Genomic DNA, 24,956 nt, shown 5'->3' with positions numbered 1-24,956 from the left:
TTATCCCCATCCACTCCAGTAGCTGGGACAACAGGTACACACTTCACTACCAGGCCCAAACTCCTGACAGCTTGAGCCTTTTCAGATCCTGCTTTGTCTAACCTACATGGACAGAAATAGCAGAGCATTGGAAGCACATCTTGGTGAATGTGTATACAATTTTATCAAACCTGTAAATATTGGAGTGACTCGAGTCATAGTGCCTGTTGTGGTTTCATTTGGAGCTTCACTTCACCTCTTTGGTCATTGTGAGGGAGGAGGCATTGGTGACTGAGGAGGAATAAAGAGGAGGCGTAAAAGAACCTATCCAAGTCCGTGGCTCAGAACTACAGACAGATTGTAGGAAGAAGAACATAGATACTTTTGGGCTAGGTTGCGATGCAATGAGCCACCTGACACTTTTCTTAACTCTGGGCCACATTATTACACAAAATTCAGATGGAAACCATTCGTCTGTGAGGATGTGAGGAAGAAGTGAGTGAGTACACAGTACACACTGCGTGGGTATAGTCTAATAACCTGCCTAGAAAGTGGCAATATAAAATCTTGGCATAGAGGATTGCCTGTGATCGCTTCTTCAAGAATTAGCGTAGACTCAGATTATCCAAAGTGAACCTGCATAGTTTTCCTCTGTGCTGACAACTCCTTGAAATTAGGCTACTTTAATTTCAAATTTTAATTTTAAGACTCTTTGCTTTCTTTGAGTAGAACTAATGCTTATAAATTTATATTTTATTGTCTTAACTATAACATGAACTTAAACATTTACTAAATTTTTGAGTGTTATCACATTTTATAATTCCTTCTCTTGAAATAAACTCTCAAATCCTTAAAAAGCTCTTGTTTGCATGGCTTACACAGTGTTATCACAGAGAATCATAAGGAATTTATGGAAGATGCTGTTCTTATAGCCCCATGCCAACTTGCCTGTGGTTAAGCCATCTTCCTGATTACAAAGCTCTTTTGTTTTTTTTTTGGGGGGGGCTTTATTTATTTTAATGTGGTTGTGATAAGTACACTAAGTGTATTTGATACTGAAAGTGAAAATTTTAATATGCATCTCTGTTTCCATTTTAAATGCCAATTCTAACTGTATATAAGTTAATTAACTTGTAGAAAGGTTTGGCTTGGCTAAGTTTGTGTGTGATATATTTGCAAGCTTTTAAAATTACATTTATTTATTTATTCACTTTACATCTCAATTGCAGCCCCCTCCTTCCTCTCCTCCTGGTCCCAACCTCCCACTATTTTCCCCCTTGCCCCCTCCCCTTCTCCACAGAAAAGGAGAGCCTCCCCTGTACCTATCTACCCCAGCACATCTAATCATAGCAGGACTAAGCAATCCTCTTCCAATGAGGCCAGACAAGGCAGTCCAGCTAGGGGAAAGGGATCCAAAGCAAGCTTTTTTTTTTTTTTTTAATAATAAAGTTTTACTTCAGAACAGCAACAAAAAACATGAGAATAAACAGTTTTGTGTACCATAAAACCTTTTAGATGTGTGCAATGCTTGAGCTTCTACAAAGAGCTTCCCTGGCTTAAAGGAAGTGGAACATGAATTTGAAATCAAGCCTTTCTCTTTTGGACTTGAAAGGTATTGGTGACATAGATTGTCTTTTTACCTTCCAGGTGATCATTTGAAGATCTGTCCCCAGGGTTATACCTGCTGCTCTCAAGAGATGGAAGAGAAATACAGCTTGCAAAGTAAAGATGATTTCAAAAACGTGGTCAGTGAACAGTGCAATCATTTGCAAGCCATCTTTGCATCCCGTTACAAGAAGTTTGATGGTAGGTGATCTAAGTTGCATGTAAGAGCTGATGGCTATTTTGTATGATCAGTTCTCAGATGTCTTCTGTTCCCTCAGTACTTCAGTTTTCTCCCAAGATGTGCTGGTGGTGGTGTTGAAATACGGTCAAAGGGAGTTAAAAATCGATGGGGTTAATTTAAATGCTTTCCTTTTCTTTCTTTGGGTGAATGCTGCATAGTGTTGTTGACGCAAGTCACTGAAAAAAAAAAGACTTCCTAATAAAAAGCAGGCATCTCAAAACTGTCTACGCGCCCCCCCCCCCACTCAATAACGAGATTCTACAGATGTTGGACTTCATATTAAATTTCAAAGTGGATTGTCAACTAGAATTCTTAGAATCCCCTTAACACAGAGACAGGATGGATGCTCAGTTCTTGAGCATCCATGCAGCCAGTAACCTGGAAGTGGCTACTAGTATGTGGTCTTCACTAAGCTTGGCTCCTTCTCCAGGATTATTATTAGCTGAGGTCTTGTGTAGTCTTTCCGTGGAAAGCCAGAGCAGAGCTCTAAACCCTCTCACATGTATACTTCATTTAATAGAGAGGAAGTAGGCAGATAACAGATAACAGATGCAAAACTAGAATATGAGGTCCCAAACGCCCCAGGATTCCTTTCTGTGATGTTGCTCACTCATGATCGTTGTGAAGTATGCTTGATTTTAATCAGGACAATTTCCTTTGTGCTTGTTTTAAAGGCCATTCTAATTACATAGTACCTTTGAAGCAGGCTTTTTCTTGACATTACGCGTGGTGAAGTAGTACAAGGCAAATTTTCTCGATGTGAAATGTCTTTGAGTTTTTCTGCAAAGGGCTTGTTACCATGGTGAGAAGTTAGACTAAATTAGATTTGATATAGCTGATAAAGACAGTCCCCAACTATAGAACAGGTTATATTTCAGGCATTTATTTTGAGAGTCATTATTTGAAACTCTTCGTAACCAATTTAATAAGTATTAGTAAGCCATCCAAGCTAGACTATGATACATTTAATTTGTAGTACAGTTGAACTTAAACACTATGGATAGTTTAGTGTATGTCATTGATCCTATTAGTTGTTTCGAGTACACTGTGTGCAATATGTATGTGGTCTTAAGTCTGCTTGCTGGGGCTTGGGAAGGAACCCAGGGCATCCATCACATATGCTATACACATACTCAACTGCTGGCCTACACCTCCAATCTATTTGGTCTCGTATCTCCTTTCCCTGGTTGAGTGAGAATAAACGTATGTACCTTTATAGCCTCTTGTGTGACCCGACCCTGGTACAGCTAGCTCTTTTTTGTTAGAGAGCACATGCTAATACTTTGTGAAACTAGACGTATTGGCAAGCACAATGCTAGACCCCCTGTATCTAGGTTACTGGTAATATTAAAAGCAACAATTCATTCATATTCTCGTTACCTGACCCTTTAAGACCCTTTGTTTTGTAAGGGAGGCCTGTTATTTGTAATCTTGCTTTAGTCTCCTTTGTGCCAGGACCAGCGCTAGGTGGATTGGTCTATGGGAAAATGAGGAATAAGTGTGTACTGCCCTGCTCAGAAACAGAGAAAATCTCTTGACTCTGCCATATTAGAAAGACGAATGCTTTAAAAATGACCACGTGGGACTTTCATATCAGAATTAAAAAAGAAACTTAAGTTTAGCTCCTGTTGACAGCATGAAGCAGTCGAGATAAATGTCTTTCCAAGTCCCAAGCCCATCTTTTTTAAGTCACCTCATTTTTTTTCTTTTTTGGATGAAGTATACCTGAGAGTTAATAGAAAGCCTTTGATATAGGCTTAAACTTGAGGGTTGAGAGAAAGAGTGGTGCTCAGCAAAAAAGGAAGACACATATGAGAGCATAGGTGTAGGCTTCTCAAAGAGAACGTTGTAGAATATAACACATACCCAACTCTGGGTATAGACTTCTCCAGGGAAAGTTGCCCTGTTTCTGGCTCCATACATCTTTCTCTGGAGTAGAACCCACAGTCACTTCGCCTGTGGGTCTGCTGGTTTAGCTCTTCTCCCCCACCTCCCAACCCATGGTTTTATAGCAGTATAATAGTTCATAGAACGATTACAGTGTGCAAGTTTTCATTTCAAGAAAGCAACATAGAGAGCCATTATCAGTAAGTGTTAACATATGCTTGTGTTTTTTAAAATATAAAAATAATTTTTCTTTACATTCAATAGATATATTAAAGTTGTACCTTTATCAGTTCTAAAACATACTCAAAAATGGTTCTAAAAGTCCCATGTATTTCTTCTGCCTCCAATTTAAAATATGGCAAAGACAATAAAGTTAATGAACACCAATTAAAATTTGTTGTAAGCCGCTAAAATCTGTTTGGTCTGGAGATCAGAACAGAGCTGGAATACTTTGCACATTTTCTTTAAGTTAAATTTTCTGAAATAATTTTCCATGGCAAAACCTCAGTTGTCTGGTGTCCAGCAACCCATTAGTAGGTGCTGCTGCGTCAGATGCTTGACTGACAGATATCTTTTAAAAGGTCCAGGGGATGCTGAGTGAAGTCCTTCAGGGCTATTTCAATTCTCAGAAGTCCAAAGGTAATTGTTTTGATCAAAGAGTTGTTCAAACTATGATAAAAAGGATAAACTTCGTGTCTTTGATGTAAATGGAAAAGAGGAAATTGGGCAAAGAAACAAGATGGTGGCTGGGGCACCAAAGAAGGGCACCAAAGTCACACAGTCACACAACTCCTCCTTCCCCACAAGAGATACATAGTGAGCAAGTAGCTAAAGGACACAGGGCACGTGGCAAAAGAAGAAGGAAGGAAGGAAGGAAGGAAGGAAGGAAGGTAGGAAGGCAAATAAAAAACCATAGCAGTAGGTCCAAAGAGCATCTGGCCATGTCCAAGCTTAAATGTATACTCACAGAGATGATTTTGAGTCCCGGCAATTTTCTGTGATCAAAATGTGTGTGTGAAAGGCCAGTTCACTGACTCCGTTTTGGGTTACCCTGACTCCATTGCCAGTGACTGGTGTAGTACCTGCTCAGCCATTTTTGGGCATTTGAAGAACAAACTCTTTTTCCCATTCTTTTATCTTTAAGGATTTTGGGGAGAGGGTTGGCGTTTTGTTGTTACTGTTTTGTTTCTGTCAGTTTGTTTGTTTGTTTTGCTTCTGTAATTTCCATTTTCTGTTGTCTGTGTGTTTCAAGTAATACACAGTTTCTGAGTTGATTTGCTCATGCTAAGCTGTGTGTGTATGTCTTCAGACCTGGGTAAAATACAAGAAAATACCTCATTTGGCAGTAGCCACATATAGTACTTCCAACTGGTTTCTCAGGTTTATTTTTAAAATATTAATTTTAATAATAATAAACTGTGGTCTGTGTGTACTTGTGTGTGTATGTATGCATGTGTGTATGTGTGTGTATGTATATGTACACACAATGTGTTCATGCCACAGGGTGTGTGTGTGTGTGTGTGTGTGTGTGTGTGTGTGTGTGTGTGTGTGTATCAGGCAACAAGTTTCAGGAGTCAGTTCTCTGTTTCCACTGTGAGTTTTGGGGATCAGGCTTGGCTTATACCTACTGAGCCATGTCACCAGGCTCCTATGCTTTAAATGTGTACCTCTGGGTTTGACGAGTGCCTTCTGTAGTTTTCTGTCCTATAAGCTTTTTTGGTCAACTCTTCATCTTGAAATGGTCCTAGAGCAAAAGCAGCATTAGCGTGATAGGGTTAGGTGCTCCCCCTCTTGGCCAGCCTTGGGAATTCTTTAGTAGTAAAACTGCTAATTAGCTGAAGCAGTTGTCTCATGAATATGCTAATCAGCCAGTCCAGTGGGTATTGGAAAGAATTACTTGGCAAAGGGAATAGAAATAGTGGAAGTGGGGCATCATCCATGTTCGGGGACTACAACATAAAGACCCATCCCCAAAGGGTGGCCTTTGGTGAGACTCATTGGTTTTTTTTTTTTTTTTTTTTTTTTTTTTTTTAAAGAAACATAGGTTATTAAGGTGATCAAAGCTGCTGGATTTCTGGATTACATAATAAAAATGATGCAATAACTACAAAGGAACAACTCCCTGAATCAAACTATTTTCTAGATATTTTGCACATTATAAGAAATCTTAAGAAACCAAAGCTGTCACCTGATACTAACCAATTGGGGAAAACTCTTAATTTGTCATTTTAGGAGGAAATTAAGTCACTTTGGTTGGGAGGCAGAACACAACAAATTGTCACCCTGATTCTGCAGCAGGACCCTCTGGGACCTGGGGCAATTAACTGGGTCTCAGTTTTCCCATCCATAAAATGAGGGGGTTGAGCTGGATGCTCCCTCCAAACCCTTTCAAACTCTAAAAATTCTGTGACTCTTTTAAGCATGTGACTAGACCAGCTGCTTTAGTGAAAGGTCTTACACGATGTTAATTAGCCATCTGTATGGTACCCTCTATTTCCCCCTATCATTTCTTAACCCCCAGCTAGTTTCACCAGGTCTTTGAAAACTCTCCCATGAGCCTGCAGCTTGTTAACTTGAATAATAGTAGAAAGTTTCTGAGTTAGTGTAAAATGCACATAAAAGACATAATTGTCTGTCCCATCTATCATTCATAGCCCCTCACTCCCCTTGTGCCTATCGTCTCACACAGACATGGCATGAAGCACTTTTCAGACTTAGTTGAATCTGTGTTTTAATCACTGTAGTTCATTCATATCAGCCATTATGTCACCAAGCCAGTAGGAAAACCAATGTGGAGGCTCAGTGGGTTGAAGGCATTTAAAGTCATAAGCCTATAAAAGTAATGACCTTTGAGGAAGTGAGCTGTTCACTTACCTTCAGTGACAAATACATCTAACTAAGCATCATGGCCATTAGCTAAGCCGACATTCCTAGAGTTTTCCTAGCCCTGATCTTAACATAAAAAAAAAAAACAAAAAACTTCATGGATTTGTTATTAGGGTGAGGCGTTTCTTGCTCATAATTAATAAAGACCTCATTTTTACATTGGAGAAAAATCCTAAAGCATATTTTGACTATTATAGAAGTGTATGTAGTAACATAAGCACAAACTCTTATTTTATTTGCTTTTGTTCTTGGAGACAGATCAGGATGGTCTCGGAGTCACAGAGATTCACCTGTGATTAAAGGAGTGACTGACCACTACTGGCTTTAGCTTGGGTTGTTAAAGTTTTCTTTTTATTATTTTTAGTCATGCATATATGTATATGTTCATGTGTGAGTATATGTGTAGGCGTACAGGTGCCTGAGGAGGCCAGATGAGGGCTTCAGATGCCCTGGACACAGAGTGGCTGTTGTGAGCCACTTCCTATGGGTGCTGCCAATTGAACTAGGATCCTCTGCAAGAGCAGTGTATACTCTGAACAGCTAAGGCATGTCTCCAGCCCCTAGATTGATTTTGAATCTTCACTTCAGATTTCAGTTGTTCAGACTTTCAAGCAATTTTTGTTGTTTGAAACCTCATTACAGTGGACTGGGCAACAATTCACAGGAAGAGTAGCCACAAAGCACAAAGAAAGACATGAAACCATCTGGCCTGTCTTAAAAATGCATTGTCTGGGGCTGGAGAGGTGGCTCAGAGGTTAAGAGCACTGTCTGCTCTTCCAAAGGTCCTGAGTTCAATTCCCAGCAACCACATGGTGCCTCACAACCATCTGTAACATGATCCAATGCCCTCTTATGGCCTGCAGGCATACCTGCAGACAGAGCACTGTATAAATAATAAGTAAAAATACATTGTCCTAGATCACACCAACTGCCTTTGATTTTGTTGAAAAGCCTTGCTATTTTTCCTGTTTTCTTTTCCATTCATGTGACACAGACCTGTGTAGTTTTGGGATCCCCTTTAAAAAGACTTACTTGTTTATTTTTCATTTGGGTCTTTGTTATGAGTGTCTGCATGCATATGATGTGCATCAGGTGCATGCCTGATGTCCATGGAGGTACAAAGAGGTCATCAGATCCCCTGGATGCAGTTATAGAAAGCTGGGAGCTATCATGCGGGTACTAGGAACTGACTCTCTGTTTTAGTCTATGAAACTTGATGAGCATGAGCACATTGTGGGATTAGTAGGGGTTTTTTTTCTGCCTTTTGAGTTGTTCTCTGAGATGTAAGCATTTGCTGTGGCATTGTTACCTCACTGGATTGAAAGTGCTTGGGCAGTTTCTGCAGAATCCAGAACAATGTTAGGTGAAGGTCTGCAGTTAGTTCCAACTTCTTTTGAGGACGTAGCATCAGGAAGAAGTTACTGATCTACTTGGAGGCAAGCATAAGCTTTTGACTTCACTATTTGTTGTCTACTGGGGCTGGGAATTTGAAACATCATCACTCATCCCAGTTCGCTTTTACGTGTCTGCCTGTGCAGGTAAAGAAAGAGTGTATTTGAGCTATTTACTGGATCCAATTGCTTAACTGTGAGAATTCCCAAGCCAGTCATGCTTTAGGCCATTCTCCAGCCCATCGTCACCATCCTCCCTCTTGGGAGAATTAATGGAGCAATGGAAACTTAGGAGAAAATATGAGTCAAATATCAAGTGTAATCCATGGTTACACCTTTCAGGTGATTGATGTGGCAATATGTTAGAGGTCTTAAATATATGCATATCCTTTGACTTAGTAATTGTACTGCTAGGTGTGTATCCTAAGGAAAAGAAGATGTGCATAAAGATTAATGTGAGATGTTAATAGGACGAACAGCACAGTACTAATTAGAATACTAAAATATTGGAAATAAGCCAAAATGTTCCATGTGGGAGAAATTGTCTTTCTCAAGGATGAGCACACCCATTGCTTATCTAATACCAACTGATCAACCCTGAAAACACATATAAAGTAACATTAAAAAGACTGAGCAGGTTATATTTAGGAATATGTGTGTGTGTGTGTGTGTGTGTGTGTGTGTGTGTGTGTGTGTGTGTGTATACACACAAATGAAATGCATGTAACAGAAATTAATGAAAAAAGAGACCACAAATATGAAAGAGAGCAAGAAGGGTGTATGGGAGGGTTTGGAATGGAAGAAAAGGAAGGGAGAAATGATATAATTATACTATAACCTCAAAAACAAATAATTTTAAAATGAAATATTTACCTCAAAGATGATGCTTTTGAAGAACCTTTAATCACATAGGAAATGTTAACTACATAATGTGATATGACAGTAATGTGGAAGCATTAGCTCATCAGTCATGTGGTACTATATATTTTAATGGGAGAAAAGACAAAAGAAATTCAGTAAGCCATTGGAGCTCTCTTTCAGCTGTGGAGTTACAGGTAATTGGACTCTTTTACATACCTATTCTGATTTTCAAATTGCTACAGTGGGAAACATTCTGTTCTGCAAAAGAAGTACTTTTCTTGGTTAAAAACAATATAACATTGTTGATATTTTAAAAATGATGTGGGGTTTTTTTGTTGTCACTGTTCACTGTAGACAATTTGGGAAATGGTAAAAAAAAAAAAAAAGTGCATTGAGACCTCCACTGATGAAACTCAATTAAAAAAAAAAAAGACTCCTTTTGCAGACAGGAAGGAATATAATTTTTTTCTTATTATAAGATACTATTGAGGAGAAAGACCCCCAGTACACTCTTGTAAGGATTATAAGATTAGTGTAGTGACTATAGAATGTAATAGATCTACCACGAGGTCTAGCATAGAATCAAAAGAAATGAAATCAATGTTAAAGTTACACTGTCTACACTGTTCACAGTGACCAGGTGGTAGAATCAGCTTGTCTATCAACTGATTAATGGAACAAGAAAAGTAGATGTATACACACACAGCATACTATTTAACCATAAGAACAAAATCCGAACATTTGTGACAATGTGGAAGGACTGCATGAATCTTTTAAAAACTCAGAATGTGAGAGTGGGGAGGAGTAGGAAGGAGGAGAAATGGGAAAAGTTGGTCATTGGTTAAATATTGTACTTGCATAGGAGGAGTAAACTCTGGTGTGCTACTGCCAAGCGGGTAAACCATAGACAACAGTAATATATTGCATATCTCCAGATAGAAGAGAAGTTGATCATTGCCTAATGCATTTGTGAATCAAAATATCACGTTTATCTCATGAACATGGGAAAATGTTACATGTCACCCCAAAATTTTGAATGTCATTGAAAACTTTGAGGGAGCAAAGAATTGAGAAACATTGAAAAAAGTCATCTTTATTCATTAATATTCCATCATTAGCACTGTATCTACTTCATTTGTGTGTGTGTCAAGATATAACACTTGTACATACATGCAATTAGAATCACTAAATGATTTGATGCTCTGCTTTTTCTTGACATGAGAAACACACACACACACACACACACACACACACACATACACACACACACACGGGCTTTTGAAGCCCTGTGATAAACTGTCAAATGATGGCCACAAAATGTAGCATTAGAGTGCTTGCTGTGGCTGCTCTAGTTTCCTAGCTTACTTACATGTGCCCAAAGCTTTCTGGGGGTAGGTACTGGGTGCAAAGCAATAAAAGTGTGCTAAGTCCAAGGGGCTAGCTACGGAAACTGAACAATACCAGCAGAAGTACTGTGTACACAGTAGTAAGTCTGAAATCACTGGCCAACTTAGCCAAAGTCAAGGTCCATGAGAGATTAAACACTATTTTCTCCCTAGGAGAAATCATTAATAAAATTAACCTTGGAAAGAAAAGACTGATTCTCTGGAAGGATCCCCTATCATTCTTTGATATGCTAACAGCTCCAAATGAGGGCTGCAGCTGCCAATTGGCCTGCCAACTTAGGGACAGCCTATTAATTTACTATCCCCTGCTAAACATGAGTCCAATGCGTGACCTTTTAGTACCCCCAGGCTCTCTCAGGTACTGTCCAGAAGTGACATGCCATGCCAGAGGAAAGTACTACTGACTTTCAGACTACTGAAAAGGTGAGATACAGGAGGAGATAGTCACAAAGCCAGCAGTCACATTGTCAAGAAAATGCTTCCTCTTCCTCTTTCCTCCCCTCCATTTGTAGATGTCCATCTTAGCTGATTGTCATTATATACTTGCTTACAGTCAGAGAACGGATTGTGTATGACTCCTTCAGTTTGCCTAACAGAAAAGGATGAGTTGTAGCACTTCCAAAGGCTCCACTGGAATTTTGGTGCTGTGATAACTTAGTGTTGGCAAGCCACACTAAGGCTGCGAGATGCAGCACTTAGAGTGAAGGGAAAAAGTAATCCTGATATGTAAAGACAGCTTCCCCATAATGTAAACGCAAGGGGGGGGGGTGATTTATAGCTCCGAACAAATGGATTGAATAGAAAGGGCTTCCAGTCTCTCAAGGTCATGGGTTCATTCTAGAATACATTCTAGCTCATCCATCAATAGCCAGTCGATTGTTTATATAGAAGTAACTAATGGCATTTAATAGCACAACCAGAGCTCCCTTGACCCTTTTCAAGAATTTTGAATGTTTATTTGATGCAAGACAAGTGGCTGGCAATAAAAATTCCAGAAGCACATGATGTTCTTTTTTAAAAAGCAACATATTTACATAGAATACATTTATAGGAAAGGTTTGCCTTTTCCCTCAAGCTTTTCCCATGTTAAATAAGTACTTTTAATACTAGGAATAATTGAATTTTTGGAGCCAAGAAGTGTTTACAGACCCCAAGCTCAATTCTTACACCTAGCATGTCTCTGATAAATACAATAGTATGTGAATAAAATACATGAGAAAAGAGGGATAAGGAGTCCTGATTCTCATTTTTAAATGTGCGTGATGCTTATGGCTTCTGGCTTGCAGGTAGTATAAACTCTTTTCCTGTAGTTGATGATGTTCCATTCTTTAGTTTTCATCCAGGAGTTGCTTCTAGTCTCATGGATGTCTGGGATGCTTCACAGCCTTGGAAGGTAGAGCCATTAAACATTTCCCCTTGGATAAACAGCTCCCAAGTTTTATAAGGCAAGCAGACCTCCAACAGCTTTAGCTTCATTTATGTTCTCCCAGATGGATTATGTTTGACACCACTAAGGAAGACATAAACCAGTCTTTAAAAAGATGTTTTAAATGGTTGTTGAAATAACGAAATTCTAGGAGTGACATTAACATCATTCCATCTATTATTAGTAGTGTCTATGTATATTGAACATTACTTTGTGCTAGCACTGGCCATGTGAGGCAAAAAAGAAGAGTAGCTCTTTTGTACATGGGGCATCAGAGACTTAGTTTGGTACTCTCTGTCTTTCTGTCTCTCTGTCTCTGCCTCCGCCTCTACCTCCCTACCCGCCTCTGTCTCTGTCTCTGTCTCTCTCTTCCTCTCCTCCCCAACAGTGACAAGTTCTTTCTAAATAGGAGTTTTGTGCTTTCCTCACCATTCACACTGCATTTGGTTCATTGCATGTTGTAGTGCTGATTGCCACCCCTGAGTTGTGACCAGTTATGAGCTCAAGGGGTAGCCGTTGCCTGATCCTCCCAACATGCATGCTTAAGCTCCCAAATGGAAAATTACAAAAACCAACTTGTTCACAAATGCTCTCTTCTGACTTTCTTTTGGAGCAGTTGCTTCACTGAATGAAAACAGACTCTGTGTGAGTAGTATTTTTACACAAGTTACAAGCAGTTGCTATATAGGAGCTTTAACTTCCAATTAACTGAGCCTCTGATTAGTGGGAACTCTGATTTATACTACCCTCAGTTGGTTCCCTTAGCCAACTCTTGTATTATAATTGGTTTCATTAACTGTTATGGGGGATAATTGCTGTGTGTCTTCTTCATCACTTAGGATCTGACCCCCATCCTGATGAACAAGAATAATGTTGAGGATGGGTGGAGCACAGACGGGAGAAAAGAACTGCAGCACTTAACAAAGTTGCTGCAAATGATTGGCCATGGGTCTATGTCTGACTGTCTAATCTGCTGTGTTCCGTGCTCTAAAAGGAAATGTCACAGGAAGAAAAGTAGGGAGCAGTGGAGATAGGATATAATTATGCACAGACATAGGAGAATTGCGAGTTTACTAGAACAAATACCATTTTTTAAACCCCCAATAGAAAATTATGATGCTTTGGTTGAGATTGTGTCTAATTTTAGAGTTTACATGATGTCTGCCATCCTTTTGAGCAAAAAAATAAAAAACCAGGCAGAATAGTCCCTTTGATGAAATAAATGTAAGGAGAAATGAATTTGGGTCTCATGCATTATTGCATATTTGTTCAGTTGACTCGAGGGTGAAATAGATGAATGTTGAAGAACTCACTATATAAAATGAAGGATTAAGAACTAGATAGATGTTTTAAAGTCTCTTGTGCACTCACAGTGGAGAGTGGCTATAGTAAAGGTAAATGGGATAGGGGAAATTTGTCTTTCTGGAAATGTTTGATGCAGTCTGGTTGGACAGAGGAAAGCTTAGGGTACACAGCAAAGCTGTGTGCTTTGATTTGAGCCCATAATAGGCACTCAGTACATACTTGTCAAATTGCATAGCCATTTGGAGAGATTAAGTTGCGAGGTTTTAACTTGTTATATTAGTTTTATAGAATTTCTCAAGCAGTTATTAACCACATACCCATTCACATATTCTTTATATCTGCAACCTAAATGGCCATTATAAGTCTTTTAATGTGTGAAGTCAAGGAGATACATTTTTCTGGCTAATGCGATACATCAGGATTTAAGTGTATATGTGGTACCACACTAATCTCCTAAAACACATACTGCCACAAACACACATGTGTACATGTGCACAGAGGCTTAAGTTTTGTGGGAAAATAGGAGTCATGAAAGCTCATGTAAAGTCCATGTGATAATTCTGGAGAAAGGGATATATCACCATCAATTCTGTTTCCTCTTCATTAGGTCACCCTTTTTTATGCTCTATGTAGCTATATTACAAGCAGCTGCATCCATTGGTCAGCAACTGGCCAGAATGACTGAGTTCACTGAGCACACCTGTAATCTCAGCACTTGGAAGCAGAGGCAGGCGGATCTCTGTGAGTTCGAGGCCAGCCTGGTCTATAAAGTGAGTCCAGGACAGCCAAGGCTGCACAGAGAAACTCTGTCTCAAAATAAATAAATAAATAAATAAATAAATAAATAAATAAATAAATAAATAAATAAATAAATAAATAAATAATCAACCAACCAAACAAAAAGCTAGAATGATGAACTTTCTCTATAGAATGTCCTTGATGAAAAACACTCTGAAGCCTAAAGGATCAGTCTTGACAGTTTTAGAAGTTTTAAATTAAACTGAGCTAAATGGATCACTGTGTGTCTCCTACCCTGTAAAACCATGACTGTAGGTGCTATTGATTAAAAATGCAACTGAACATTCAGATTTACTTATTAAATGAATACAAAAGCACAAGTCGAATAATTCTCAACACTCAGTTTTTTCTAGCATATACTAATGTTATATACAATATGATTAAAATGTACCATATTTTCCAGCATATAAGATGACCCCAACAACTTTAAATTTTCCAGTTAAAATATAGAGTTTGGAATATATTCACAGTATAAGACTACCCCTCTTCCAGTGCACACCGAGCAGCAGACTCGGGCTGCAAAATCTATATTTTAACTGGAAAAGTTAAAGTAAAGTTGGTGGTTGTCTTATACGTCTATATAGGGAAGGACCTGTGGTTGCTGTCAGAAAGGGTTTTTTTTTTTTTTTTTAGGTCATAAAGTAATAATGACAAGACATAAGTTTTATATACTGTTTTCAGTGACCAGGCTTTCCTTTTCCAATATGCAAGTGTAGCATACTGGACATGTCCTAACACAACCCGCTTATACAGTTTATGCCTCTGAGCAACAAGCACCATTAACCTAGGATGCTGTTGAAAAGGCACAGTAAAGGACACAGACCAGATGTCATTTACAATTCCTTAGTGCCCTCAAGGTCCCCAAATTGGAGTTACGGGAAAATGCTGCATGCTCTAGTCATCTATGTTAACATATAGTTGAAAGAACGCTATATAAGAAAATATATGCTCAAGAGACCACAAAACATTATTTCTAAGAAGGTAATAGTATTTTTAGAGGCAATTCATTGGAAAGAAACCACCTTCCCTGACATTAAAGCATTATTGCTCCCCTTGAATGCTTTACACTCAGCCCAGCCCCAGGGCTACTGGTAGTTCCTAGCAAGTGGAGAAATGGAGACATTTTTCATCAGTTAGAGAAGTTGTTCTCTAAATTGAGGGCACAACAAAGCCATGTATGGCTAGAGCCACACCTAGAGTTTCTGGTTCAGTGAGTCTGGGGTGAGGCCAAGAACTTAATTTCTAACAAGTGCCTGGGTGACATTGATGTGCTGTTGATCTTTGACATACACCTGGAGACCTTTTCACGGCATGCCTCTGACAATAAAAGGCCTCCCCACATGGCTTCCTCACAGAGTTATTCTCACATGGTCCTATGATGCCTTGTTTGGGTTGTTGAAATGTTCCTAGAGATGTGAAAAAGCATCCTTCTGGATGTGTCTGTGGAGGTGTTTTCCAGAGAAGACTGGCATGTGGGCCAGTGAACTGAGTAGCGGTAGACCTACTGCCCTCAGTGCAAGCAGGACCATTCAATAGGGTGCAATTCCTGATGGATTAATTACACAGAAGTGAGGAACCTGGTTCTTGCCAATGACCCTTTTCAAGGAAGTGTGTTTTCTGCTGGTAATGGTTATGCATATTACATTTCCTTGGCACCTGTGGCTCTTCAGGAGGCTTCCACCAGGCCTTTAGCCTTGCCCTGGCCCGGTATCACAGGCCTCATCCATTCTGAGGCTTCTACATTCTTAGACTTAGGACCTCCTGGTCTCCCCGGCAGTCCACTGTGTTGATAAGCATCTCAGGATTTTGCAGTCTCTATGGTTGTGGGAACCAGTCCAATATATTCCCTCTATAATTAGTTTTTTCTTTGGTTCTCTTCCTCTGGAGAACCCTAGTATACTTACTCTGCATAGTTTTTTGTATACTCTGATCTCATTCTGAGGAAGAGAACATTGGTAAAAATTGCCTGTGGGGATTCATGGACTTCTTTATTTGGTTCCTGCGCAGAAGGGCTCTGAAGAAAACATTGGAAACAAAAGACCAGAAGTAGTAGAAAGAAAAGGAAAAAAAAATCCACAACTAGGAACAAGAGAGAAGAAACAAACCAAAAAGTAAAGTCTAAAAATTTGGAATTAGATAGACTCCTGGACCTTATTCCTAAACCTCAATGAAGCGAGTATTGATGAGTTAGGGGCTCGAAGCATTTCTATGGCCTCTCTTGGCATGTATGGAAACCCACACATGTCTCTCTTCTTCCAAAAGGCTGTACTCAGCTCAAGAGTTTTGAAAAACTATTTGAAATTAGCTGTCAGCCTCTGGTTTGTACTCCCAGCGTGGGAAAAGAATGCTTTTGTAGCGCTATTGCATTTTTGATAAGCTCACCAGTGTTCTGCCTTTGAAGTGGCATCACATTTTCTTCTGATCCATGTTCACTAAGACATAGTTCCTCATTTGATCAAGCCCTTATATTTTGCTCTGGTATTCATTATATTTCCTGCTTATAAAGTTAATATCATGGAGTATTTATTTTTGCACTAGGCAAGACATTCTTTAAGAATGACTAATGTTAGCTTCTCTTTTAAAAATATCTTAGGGTGAACACATATCTGTATGCACATGCACATGTGTGAGTACAAGTACACATGGCCCAGTGTGGAGTCAAGGTCAGAGGACAGCCTGGGATGTTAGTTCTCACCTTCCGCCTTGTTTATTATAGGATCTCCTGTTCACAACTGTGTTTGTGAGGCTAGCTGGCCTGGGAATGCTCCTGTGTCTCTCATCTCATTAACTTACCACTTTCACTTAAAAAACAAAATGTTTACCACTTGGTTTATGACTGTATATGGTGGCCAAGGTATAAATCTGAAACATCCAGATATTATCATTTATATTTTTCCATGTTGTTTTATAAATACATCAGACCTGTGATGACATCTATTATAAATTTGTCACTGCAACCTCGAAAAAAATATCATGATGTCACTGTATGAATCTGTTAAGAACCCAAAGTCAAGTTGGATACTATTACGTTATGAAGAAAATGGCTCAAAAAAAAAAAAAACATTTTCAGAAGCATGAGCTTGATTCTAGGGCCATTTCATTATGTTTTGTGCCCCTAAGCACTTCCCAGGAATATCATGTAAATAAAAAAAAAATGAAAACAACAATCTTTGAAACAGCTGTCCTAATTTGGGGGCACGATTTACTTTGGGTTAGAGCAGCAGTTGTCAACCTGTGGTTCTTGACTACCTGGGATGTCAAATGACCTTTTCATATACGGTCACTTAAGAGCATCTGAAACACAGATATTTACATTTCAACTCATGGTAGCAAAATTAATTATGAAATAGCAACAAATAATTTTATGCTTGGGGATCACCACAACATGAGGAACTGTATTATGATGTCACCATTTTAGGAAGGTTGAGAACCTCAAGTTTTAGAGTCTTACAATAAAGTGTTTTGGGGAAACCTCATCTTTGAGACATATTTTATTCATTTCTATCCAAATTTTGCTTATTTGTTTTTAGTTGCTGCTGCTGCTGCTGCTGCTGCTGCTGCTGCTGCTGCTGCTGTTTTCTGACTTGCTTGTTTGTTCATTTGTTTGTTTTAAGACTGGGCACCTGAGGTTGGTCTTGAGGCCCTGATCCTCCTGCTACCCGAGTGCTAGTTTCACCAGTAGACATCACTGTGCCCAGCCTGCCATTGCTTACTGTGGGATTTCAGAATTTTGTAGTGAGTCCTGAGAAGCTGCTGGTATACAGTTACCTTCCCCTAGACATCTATGAAAGAGTAACTTTGTGACATAGGCTTTTTTTTTCTTTTCATTGACAAATGATTTGAAATGCAAATTCCTAGGAAGAAGTACACTTTATATGCAAACATACTTTCCAGTTTAATTTCACAGTTGTTTTTTTTTTCAATTTATTTCATTCAGTTATTTAATTACTAGAAAACAGCCTTTCTCATTTTTCTCTTCCCCTGCCCCCCCCCCTTTTTTTTGGTTCTTTTTAGAATTCTTCAAAGAACTACTTGAAAATGCAGAGAAATCCCTGAATGATATGTTTGTGAAGACATATGGCCACTTATACATGCAAAATTCAGAGCTATTTAAAGATCTCTTCGTAGAGCTGAAGCGCTACTACGTGGCGGGAAATGTGAACCTGGAAGAAATGTTAAATGACTTCTGGGCTCGCCTTCTGGAGCGTATGTTCCGCCTGGTGAACTCCCAGTACCATTTTACAGATGAGTACCTGGAATGTGTGAGCAAATATACAGAGCAGCTGAAACCCTTTGGAGATGTCCCTCGGAAACTGAAGCTCCAGGTTACGCGTGCGTTTGTTGCTGCCAGGACTTTTGCTCAAGGCTTAGCTGTTGCAAGGGACGTAGTGAGCAAAGTCTCTGTGGTAAGTTCTCTGTGTGTATTCTGTGTTTTGATTTTTGCTTGGTTTGGTTTCAAAAGGTTCGAAAACAAGTCATTAGTGTTCTATTGGCTCAATAGCAATCTTTTCTTGGTCTCTCACCTCCCACACTTTGTCCGCATGCCTGTACTGTTTAGAATTACTCACCAATGCTAGGATGAGCATCTTTATATATCGTGGTTATTTTCTGTGGTTTCCGTGGTAGCCGTTCTTAAGTAGGATGTACATTGACTCCAAAATCTTAACTTTAAAAAATGATCTTAACAAATTAACCGCCATCTGTTTTTAGTTCTTTCTTGCAAAAGAATCTCAATCTCTCTCTCTCTCTCTCTCTCTCTCTCTCTCTCTCTCTCTCTCTCTCTCTCTCTCTCTCTCTCTCTCACACACACACACACACACACACACACACACACACAAACACACACACATACTCTCCATGCTTGGTTCTTTTGAATGACTGTGTTTCAGTCCACTTGTTGCAGACTAGGAATTCATCAGTATCCATGAGCATTTGTTTCCTTATTATAAAGTATGCTCAGAGCTTTCATAACAATACTGTGTACTATTCAATGTTTGATCATCATTTTGCTTATAGGATTACCAGTATAGAAAATACTATTGTAATATGTAATAAAATGAACCTCTTGTAGACTAAATGAGTTAGATTAGAGCATTTCTCAGACTGTGTTCCATGGAGCTACCTTAAAAGGGACTTCATGAGCCTCCATGAGGTGAACCGATTGAGAAGGACTTTTTTGTGTTGGTGTATGGTGAGTATCTGTACCTTAATTGCCATGGAGAAGCTTTGCTTTCCTAGGTTTCCTGCAGTAGGATTTTGTGCAAGACTTCAAAGTGGAAATGGTTCACCCTTCAGTGAAATTTGCCAGCTTTTTGTTTCTATAGCACTGGGAATGGAACCCCAAGGCATTGCAGTATTCAGTCAATGAGCAGTACCTTTAATTCCCTGGCTGTAGTGAGAATTTTGGAATTTTGGTTCCTTTAAAAACACAGGAATGTTCATGTTTTTGCTTTAATCCCAAGTGTGAGGCTATGGGGCTGCTTCAGACTGTCTGTAGCAGCAGACTATGACTTGCCTCGTGCTCTAGCAGAGGTGTGGTTTTACCAGCTGTAGATAACATCTGCAATTCTGTGATTGTTTGGAACTCTGGGAATCTTTCAGAGGGTACATACAAGCTAGAGCCCCAATAGACAGGGTGTGGGTATGAATGTTGGTGGTCACTGGTCATTTAGGGGGGTTGGTTGTGGTTTGTTAGTAGCCATGGTCAAAGAAGAAACAAAAGGAAATACATTAGAGTCAAGAATTTTCCTAATTCATCTCTCCTATATCCTTGTTTCTCCTTTACTAGTGTTAGGGGATGAAACTGGAGGGGGTGGATAAAGGGTGGGGAAAAAAGAGCCCACAAAATAGCAAATACCAGCTACACCTGAACACTTTTGAAGGGCCTTGCACCACTACCCTTATGTAAAGAAGTTTGGAACTTGGGGCTGGAGAAGGCGTTGAGTGTTCAGAGCTTAATGACTGAGGTGGGAGGGCCCAGCTCACTGTGGATGCTGCTGCCTTTGGGCAGCTGGTCCTGGTTGGTATAAGAACGCAGACTGAATATATTATGGACAAGCCAGTAATTAGTGCTCTACTATGGCTTCCCTCAGTGTGGACTCTGACCCATGATATGTAAGACAACCCTTTCCAGGTTGCTTTTAATCATGTTTTTATCATAGCAATGAAAACCTAACTAATACATCTTTTATGACCAGGTAAGAAACATACATATGAGAGCAAAGTTATCTTTGCCAGGCTGCTCTTAGGGCTTTTACACTTAGGCTCCCAAGTAGATGGCCAATATGTAAGCCACTGTTCAAACCTCTCTATGCACAGATAGTGACTTTTGTCATTTAGTTGTTTTGGTGATTGGACAAAAGGTCAATGTGAAAACTGAGCTGTACTAGAGATGCCGAAATACCCACCAGATTGACTGTCATAGAGTTCATCTACAGGTAGGATGACCATGTAATTTATTACCCAAACCAAAGCACTTACTGTCTAAACCAACAGATGCTTATTAACAAATATAACCAGGCAGCAGGGACCACTAACTGTTAATGAGCAACTAAGTGCGCAGAATGTACTGTCACCTTAGTTAGAGAGGAAGCCGGTGTTTACCAGAGTGAAACAAATGAGTCTAAAGACTAGGATGTTATAGAAAATAGATGCTGATATGTTGGAATTAGAAAATAGCATGTATTCACTTACTAATTCTCTCATCTCCAGGCTGTAAATTGTTGGGAATTTCTTTGCAGAATATTTTTGTTTACTCTCTTCTTTTCCTTATGCAACTTTTCATTGTCAATGGCAAAATTTTGGTGAATCTAGGGTGGGGTAAGTGAGGTGATTGGTATAGTCAGAAAAGGAATATCAATGCTGTGCTTCTGTCAACCCCATCAGTGATTTTTAATCTTGGAGATACTTAGGTCTCAGTCTGGAAGCAGTTCTCAACACACAATTCTTTGAGGCCCATGTCACTAGAATAGCAGTTCCCCCAACATATTTGCTCACTTTAAGTAGTTCCTCATGTTCCTTATAAGATGAATGGGCAAGAAGGAGCCAGTGTGTGGTATAAATGCCCATAATACATGTGTAACTGTATCCTTTGTGCATATTTATGCAGAGAAAAAAATGTACAACCGTAAGTCAATGTTTGAAAAATGCTTTCTTTAACCAAATATAAGTTCTCCTGTTAGGTTCGGGGGAGAAGGAAAGCTACTTTTAAAAAACATACTTTTAAAACATAACTCCTTAAAAATTGTTATTTCAGAATTGAGCTCTGTTCTGTATTCATTTTATACTTATGACTTCCTAAAAGATAGTTCATAGTTTTATTAGAATACAGAGAATACAAACTGTGATATATAATGTACACAGGGCAAAGTTTACCAGGTTCTTGGTCAAAAATAATATTATCAGGCTATGTTAGTTATTATGTTTGTAAATTAAAACTAGATAATATGACTGTTTTGACTTTAGTATTGAACAACTTTTGGATTTAAGAACTGATCTGAAACCAACACCTAAATCTAAGTTAGTTTATATTATTTAATAACACAACAGCAAAACACATAGACATTAAATCAATTCCAAAAGATGCCAAAATAAGAGTTGTATCAAATCTATCTTATGTGGAATGTCCCTGTGTAGTAATCTGCCAATCATATTTCCATACTTGGGAAACTATTCGTTGTATTAATTTTGGGGGGTATATCTTCCTGTTAAGCAATTAAAATTCTACTATATGGGAAATGTAGCAAATGAGCTGACTATAAAAAATGTATTTCAAATTGAGTTAGTACAAATCCATATGACTAACTTCTAATTCAGATTCTCTACCAGTTTTCTATTGAGTAATTTTTTCATGTCTCTGGGATTCTTCACCAGCTAATCCTTGCCCAAGTGCAAGGCCTTTCAGAGTAGAACATGTATTTGCTAATTGAGGAGACCCAAAACCCACTTGACCTTTAAAGGCAAACTGGAAAAACATCCTGGCTTTGGCCCTGCTTGCTAAATGCTTGACTCAGAGATAGCCTCTTTCTCTTTATAAGTGAATGGCACCTTGTTTTTCCACCTTCCTTTTGTACTTCCAAGATGAACAATGATTTGATCACCACAAAGCCTTTGAAAGGGCCGTTGGCAGCAGCAAGCTTCCCTTCCTTCCAGAGAAGGGCACTACTTGGTTGAAGTACTCTCGCCTCGAGTCATGTTTGCTGGACCCAGCAGTGTCAGCACACTCCTTGGAGCCTTAGGCTTCCAACTGCAGAAATACTCCCTTAATTAGTAACAGATGGTTCAAGAGTACCCTGCTGCTACACATCTTTGTATTACTTATTCCATCACTATCTGTCATGGTTCATGATGCATTTCTTACTTACCTGCTTGTAGCAGCAGTTTTGCCAGGAAAGATGGAGTCTATTGTGGTGCTTAAGAAATGCACAAGTGGTTACATGCACCATGAAAATTAATAGCTCTCCTGCCAAAGAGATACATTCTCGTGGTTTCAGTTAACATTGGCATAATGAGTCTGTGTCTTCACCGGCACCCCAAACTACAGGGACTATAATTAGACAATAGTACTTTACTATCAAGATACATGAATGGCTGTCCTGCCTTGAAAACAACGTCCGTGGATTCCTCTTTACTTCGCTCTCTTCTCCAGCAATTCTAAGTACTAAACAAATTATTTTTGATGTTTTCCCATATCATTATAAATATAAAGCTTTTAAGAAATCAAGTATAAAACAACAACAACAAAAGTAAAAAACTTTCATTCTACCCTTAGTAGTTGTTTTTACTTAGATATAAAGGCTGGAAAGGGCATGTTAGAACTCAAGCTATGGCGGGGATTGGGATAAGTAGGTGTACCAAAAGGCTGAATAAGTGAAGGGTGCAAGCACTCATAGTTATATTAAATGAGTTAAACCAATCTCAGGATGACAGATACTGGATATTTGCTTTGTGATTTTTAGATTTTATATAGATACATCAACTATGACATGAAAGTAGAAGAGAAACTGTCTCAGGGACAAAAGGAGACTAATGGAATGAGAAAGAGTGAGTGAGACAGGAAGGAGGTTAGGAGGGTATGTGGAGTTAGGCTCAATATACTTGCATGGAAATGTACTTAGGTAATAGCACCACGTACAATGAATATATACAATGAAAAAAATTTTTTAAAAGAAATACTTCAAAGTAGAAAAAGAACAAAAAATGTAGAATCTTCAAGGGAGCTAACATAATCATAGTTTCACTTATGGGAGCATAACTGAGTCTAGTGATTTCAGATGAAAATAAGACAATTTCATGTATCTGCAAAGCTTCTATCTACAATGTGCCCACATACAGTCTCGAGTGAATTCAAGTTAGTCTATATATTATGCGTTCAAATTTTTCTTATCAGATGAACAGCAAAGAACAGTTCATCTCATCTCTTCTCTCTCTCTCTCTCTCTCTCTCTCTCTCTCCACCCCCCCCCCTCTCTCTGTGTGTGTGTGCACGTGTGCTGAATTCAAAATGACATGGGAAATTGCTGAATAAACTCCTCACATCCCACAGCAAGTGTGGGCTCCCTATCTCTTTCTCTTACCATAATTTGGTGAAATATTTCCTGTTGTTTTTATTGGGTGCTTATGTTACCAGGCAACAGATGAAAATCTAGACCTTTTCTGTTTGTTTGTGTGAGTGGCTGTGAAAAAAAAAGGGCAGAGGAGGGGTAAGTAGTGCACAGCAACAAATGCATGCTCAGAGCTGGAACAAACTAGAAGGCAATGTGTTTCTAACTTGAGTGCAGCACGCTGACTGCCATCACTGTGTAATGTGGCTTAAAGCTCTTTGTGAATTTCTGAAATGAAATCCAGGCTGTGGGAAGAGGTCTGCTCCAGCATTTTTTTTTTTTCAGGCTGTTCACTGGAGTTTTTAATGTGGTGCTCGGAAAATGCAGGTTATTTGGTAGAAAGGCTCAATCTATGTTTAAAAAAAGAAGCTTTGCCAAGGAGACTTTCTATAAAGGCTTTTTATAGCAGATATGGCATACAGATGTCACAGTACATGTATATGCTCAGGAAGGCTAAGAGGAGGAGGTTGCTGCTATTCCTCCTCCTCCTCCTCCTCCTCCTCCTTCTCCTCCTCCTCCTCCTCCTCCTCCTCTTCCTTTCCTTCTCCCTCCTCTTCTTCCGTCTCTTCCCCCTCCTCTTGTCGATTTCTTCAGCTCTAAAGGTTAGGGCCCAGGATCTTCCTACCCCCAAGCTACATTCACAGTCTACAATGAGTACTTTTAAAATGAGATTAAAAAGTAAATGAACACCAGGCTCACGCCTTTAATCCCAGCACTCACTCGGGAGGTGGAGGCAGGCAAATTTCTGTGAGTTAGAGGCCAGCCTGATCTACAAAGTGAGGCCAGGACAGCCAGGGCTAAACAGAAAAGCCTGTCTCAGAAAACAAACAAACAAACAAACAAACAAAAAAGTAAATGATTGTCTTCCCCAGTGACCCTTAGTATGGTACATTCGGAGGTACATCCTAGAGTTGTCCTAATACTGGGGGAAACCATTGGTCAGTTGTAAATGGACAGGACATTCTCCACAATTGAGGGGAGAGTGGGAACTGACTTTCACACTAACTCTGGTGCCTCATATTTGACCACGTCCCCTGGATGGGGAAGCCTGGTGGCACTCAGAGGAAGGATAGCAGGCTACCAAAAAGAGACTTGATACCCTATGAGCATATACAGGGAGAGGAAGTCCCCCTCAGTCACAGTCATAGGGGAGGGGAGTAAGAGGAAAATGGGAGGGAGGGAGGGAGGGGAGGATACAAGGGATGGGATAACAATTGAGATGTAATATGAATAAATTAATAAAAATTTAAAAAAGAGCCTTAGAAATTGGATATTCGTCTATTTGGATTATGAGTTAATCACTCAAATTCATTTTGGTGTTTGAGATAATACAGAAGTGTTTAGTCCAGAAGCCACGCCCTCTTTAGCAAAAGTGAGCACATGTTCTCATCCTTCCATAAATAATGTCATCCCTTCTTCCTGCTATAAAACCTTGTCCTTTCTGGTAGGGATTTATTATCTCTGCTACATTTAGCTGCAATTCTTTCAAAATCTCAGAACTTAGGTAACCAGTTTGTTTTGCTGAAGGGGGGAGGGGGCTTTTGATGGGATGAGGGATGAGACCCAGAAC

At 39.3% G+C, this 24,956-nt stretch overlaps 1 protein-coding gene across 1 annotated transcript in view; it reads left to right on the top strand.

Moving 5' to 3' along the window:
• The window catches only part of Gpc4 (glypican 4), a 113,659-nt gene that overhangs the window by 72,183 nt on the left and 16,520 nt on the right, over positions 1–24,956 (top strand). The window contains exons 2-3 of the mRNA XM_051142242.1: positions 1,627–1,785; positions 17,800–18,191. Of these exons, the coding sequence (XP_050998199.1) occupies positions 1,627–1,785; positions 17,800–18,191 (551 nt within the window). The remainder of the gene's footprint in view (positions 1–1,626; positions 1,786–17,799; positions 18,192–24,956) is intronic.

Source organism: Acomys russatus, chromosome X, assembly GCF_903995435.1.
Source record: "Acomys russatus chromosome X, mAcoRus1.1, whole genome shotgun sequence".
Taxonomy (NCBI): Eukaryota; Metazoa; Chordata; class Mammalia; order Rodentia; family Muridae; genus Acomys; species Acomys russatus.
The sequence above is the reverse complement of the archived record's forward strand: the minus strand, read 5'-3'. Positions and strand labels throughout refer to the sequence as shown.